This window comes from Rhinolophus sinicus, linkage group LG15 (assembly GCF_036562045.2).
Source record: "Rhinolophus sinicus isolate RSC01 linkage group LG15, ASM3656204v1, whole genome shotgun sequence".
NCBI classification, from domain to species: domain Eukaryota; kingdom Metazoa; phylum Chordata; class Mammalia; order Chiroptera; family Rhinolophidae; genus Rhinolophus; species Rhinolophus sinicus.
The window spans coordinates 49483688-49487971 of record NC_133764.1 but is presented as its reverse complement, the minus strand read 5'-3'; the positions used below and the strand labels follow the sequence as shown (position 1 = coordinate 49487971).

Here is a 4284-nt window from a genome sequence, read left to right as displayed (position 1 = left end):
TGGTGAACACACAGTGTGAGATATAATGTATTACAGAATTGTACATCTGAAATCTGTGTAACTTTACTAATAATTGTCACCCCAATAAACTTTAAATAACAACAACAACAAAAAACACCTTCTCTCAACCGTAGCTCACACCCCACTGACTGTACTGAACAAGTTGAAACTTGTCACACACTGTTACTAAGGTGCGACACACCACTTCCTGTGTTGAAGATCCCTGCCTTCCTGTTGGTTGGCACTCAGCAGCAGCTTTCATTGTATTGTTTGATCACAATGGAAAGACTCCATGTCACACAATGCTTCTGGTATGGCAATTTCTGTCAAATAAAATCATTGTGGTATGTCCTCATCCACCTTATTCACCAGATCTGGCACCATTCATTTTGTGGTCGGGGGAGTGGGAGGATGTATATCTGTGTTGGTGTCTGTAGTCCCCTGTCTGTTGGTCTGTTTGGGAGGGCTGTGGTCAGTTTCAGGCTAATGGCTCTTCCCCAAAGTCAAAATGATACAGAACATTGAGGCAGCCATGACAGCACAACTAAAGACACTCACGAAAGAGGACTTCCAGAACTGCTTCAGAAAGTGGCAAGAACCATGGCATAAATGTGTTCAAAGTGAAGGGGAGTATATTAAGAGGGATTAATGGCAATGTGTCTTTTACTGTAAAACATTTTTTATTTAAATATTCACCATTTTGTTTGATCACACCTCGTATTTCACTCATGATTTTGTGGGTCAGGATTGGGAAGGCAGTTGACTAGGCAGTTGTCACTTGGAGTCTCTCACATACTGACAGCCAGAGGTTGGCTGGGGCTGTAGTCTACTGAGGGCTCCACTGGGCTGACAGCTCAGAAGGCTCACTCATGTGCCAGCTGTTGTCTGGGAGCTCAGCTGGGGCTGTTGATGCAGCTCTTACATGTGGCCTCTCCAGCATGATGTTCGTGGGGTAGTTGGACCTACCTGGTAGCCTTGGAGGCACTCTTGTGAAAGGGGGTATGAAGGACGCCATGCTGGTTAAATTCCTTGCCATCTTAGATGTGGGGATCCCCATTCCCCTTGCTGCTGTATACTTGCCTTCACGCTGTGACCCCAGGGGTTTCTGGGGGTTCCTTTCCTAGTCTCATCACAGCCCTCACTCTATCCCCAACACTGCCCAATGCTCATCTTCCCTGTTCCAGAGGGCATGGGGTTGGGCAAGGGGAGAGGGACCACTATCATTTTCACTTAGTTGGCCTGCAGCGAAGTACTCGGTGCCTTCTCTAGGCAGGGCTCCATGGCAAGCCCTGGGAACCTATGAAGATGAATGAGAACCACTGTTTAGAAAGCACATCCACTACCTCTTCCATTTCAATTGTCACAGCATCCCTGAGGGGACCCAGAAGAGGAATAGGTTGTTTGCAAAGGAGAAAAATGAAAGCTATATGTTCAGTTGACATTGTGAAGTACCTGTCATTTCTTAGACAGTGACAAAGCTGTTTACAAAACTATAAATGGCCCCAGCACTTGAGTCAATCCCCAGACCTACCATCTGTCTGCAGGGGCTGGGTCCTGACGAGCATAGTGGCCAGAACAGATCCCAACGGGCTATCTAGTCCTGTGGGAGCCCAGACCCTTCCAGCTAGGGTTAGAGCCTGACGCCCCCTGGTGGCACGTTACTGCCTCTGCCGGCCTCACTGCAGGCCTGCCTGAGACCAGTTACGAATTCATCTCGTTTTGTCTGTCTTGACCCAGGACAGGAGAAGGGTGGGGCTGGTGGAGACAGAATGACCTGCATATTTGCCTTGTGAAGTATAAGTTGTTGGGGGAAGCACTATTGTTCTTTTTGTTACCAGAAATCAGACTTGAGAGAAACAAGCAGACGTCGATGTTTACTGAATCTTCCTTTATCTTCACTATGTTGAGGAAAATAGAAGCTCGGATCATCCCCCCACCCCAACTCCTCTCCTAACTCGCACTTTTGTTGTTCTGATCTGGGACAGCAGAACCTCAAGGGTGAGAGGTCTTTTGCTTCCTTCTCAGGCTTTCGTATGTGATTCAGACACAGCCAGTTACTGCTCCTCAGCCTGAAGTGGGGAAGGGACGCAGAGCGGTGGGACTCAGAGACTCCTGAGTGGGAGAACTTTTTGCATTGGTGGGGTTGGAAATCTAGGCCAAAACTTGAGTCCTAGATAGCTGTGTGACCTTGGGCAAGTGTCTTCACCTCTGTGAGAGTCACGTTTATCAGCCAAAAAGTGGAAAATTATAGCAAAACGTTGATAACCCCACTTAGAAAAAAGGAGTACAGATTTTGGAATTAGACTTCATTTCAAAACCTGGATCTCCCACTGACTAGTCCGACTTAATGGTTTCTGAGCCTTTGTTTCTGTAAAATGGGTTGTTGTAGAGACTCAGTGAGGTGACTGAGCTGGAAGCACTCTGGAAAATTCAAGTCTTTACAAATGATGTTGGTTTTTATCACTTCCCTGGAACGGGGGCTGTGAAATGGCTACCAGAAGCTGGCACCCCCATTTCCCCTGAACCCAGGCACATCAGTTCTAGTTCTGCATCCTACACACCAGCCAGGGAGTGGGTGTCTCATTACTTTCCCCACTACTTCCCGCATGGCCTAGTTACCTGAGGCATCTCCTCTCTTCCCACCTTGTTCTAATCACAAACTGGAGAGGAAGTCCCAAGTCTCCATTCTGCATCCCTGGTCTCAGAGCCTCAGCCCCAATCTTCTGCCCTGAGGGAATCCGTTTGATGCTTTGGGTTAATCCTTGGGAGGCAGGAGGGGCTGTTCTGAGGCCTGTGACCAGACCTTTTGTTCATCCTGAGGTCCCAGAACCCCGTCCTTGAATCAAGCCTGCTCTGGGGCCCAAAGGCAGATGGGGGCACACAGGTGACTTATTGTGGTCCTCTTTTACCCGTCATGCTGCTTGTCTGTCACCTACAACACTGCCCTGTGCGCCTCCTGTCCCTCGCCCGGCTGGTGTTGCGAGTACCAGGCGGACGGTGGGAGGAGGGGGTGAGGGGGGTGAGGGCTGGAAAGTGAGAGAGGCTGACAGGAGGCGGGGACTTGGGGGGTGGGGGCTGAGGACTATAAAGGGGCATAACAGAGGGCAGGGGGACCCATCCAGCCTGAGGCAGGCACCTGCTTGGTCCAGGGTCCACTTGCTCGCACTCAGGGTAAGTGGGCTCAGCCTGCCCCCGGGGCTCTGGGGGGATCTGGGGGATCCTTGGGGCTTAGGGCCTGGGATGGGAGGGAATTGATGCTTTGCAGGGCTGGGGGCCTCAGGAGGCCTGAGGTTCTGCATGGGTCTGGCTCTGCATCTGACAAATCTGTCATCCAAGAAGAGCAGTCTGCTGACTAGAAGACGACAAATGTGTTTGGGGAGTGGGTAGTGGATGTCAACACAGATGTATGAGTGACTGCGACCTTTTGAGTGATTGGGATATGTGTGTGTGACCCTGGTGGTGGGAGGGTGGGGGCAGACCCACAGGCCGTGGATTTTTGTCCTTTGGTTCCCCGCTCCTTGCTTCTCAGATGGCCACCGCATGCCACTGCCTCTCCCTGCTGCTCCTGTCCACGTGCGTGGCTCTGTTGGTGCAGCCACCACTGGGTGCTCAGGGGGCCCCACTGGAGCCAGTGTACCCGGGGGACAATGCGACACTGGAGCAGATGGCTCAGTATGCAGCTGAGCTCCGCCGGTACATCAACATGCTGACCAGACCCAGGTGTGTAGAGAGAGAAGGCGAGAGGTCCCAGCCCCCGGGTCACAACCTCAGGCCCTGCCCCTTCCTTGCTCTTGGGAAAGCAGAGACTCTCTACTCACCAGGCTCTGGGTGGGAGGGTGCCCAAGGGCAGGTGGGAGATAGGTGAGCTGACACCTGGGCACAGCGCTTGCCCCAGCTGCCTCTCCCCCCCACAGGTATGGGAAAAGAGACAACGAAAATACGCCCGACTTCTTGGAGTGGGGCTCACCCCATGCAGCTGCTCCCAGGTAGGTTTGATTCCCTGCCCTGTCTGACCAGCTCCCTGAGCCTGAAATGTGGGAGGGGGGAACAGGGGTCCAGGGCTGGCCTAAGGGCTCCCTCAGGCACAAAGACTGCCCACTCACACTGCCATCCATGTTCTGCCCTCTCCTCACAGGGAGCTCAGCCCGATGGACTTGTAATGCCATCTCCTGCCTCCTCTGACTCCTACGGCAGTGCCCACCCAGCTCTCCCCTCCACACCCTTGGCTCTGGCCAAAGCTTGCTACCTGCTCCCACCCAGGCTAAATAAAGCAAATCAAAGACA

At 52.2% G+C, this 4284-nt stretch overlaps 1 protein-coding gene across 1 annotated transcript; it reads left to right on the top strand.

Moving 5' to 3' along the window:
* Window positions 1–3092: 3092 nt before the first annotated feature.
* Window positions 3093–4284, top strand: PPY (pancreatic polypeptide). The gene is made up of 4 exons (XM_019752221.2): window positions 3093–3171; window positions 3530–3720; window positions 3915–3986; window positions 4136–4284. Exons 2-4 carry the CDS (start codon window positions 3530–3532, stop codon window positions 4158–4160), a joined length of 288 nt encoding a protein of 95 aa, XP_019607780.1. The 5' UTR covers window positions 3093–3171; the 3' UTR covers window positions 4161–4284.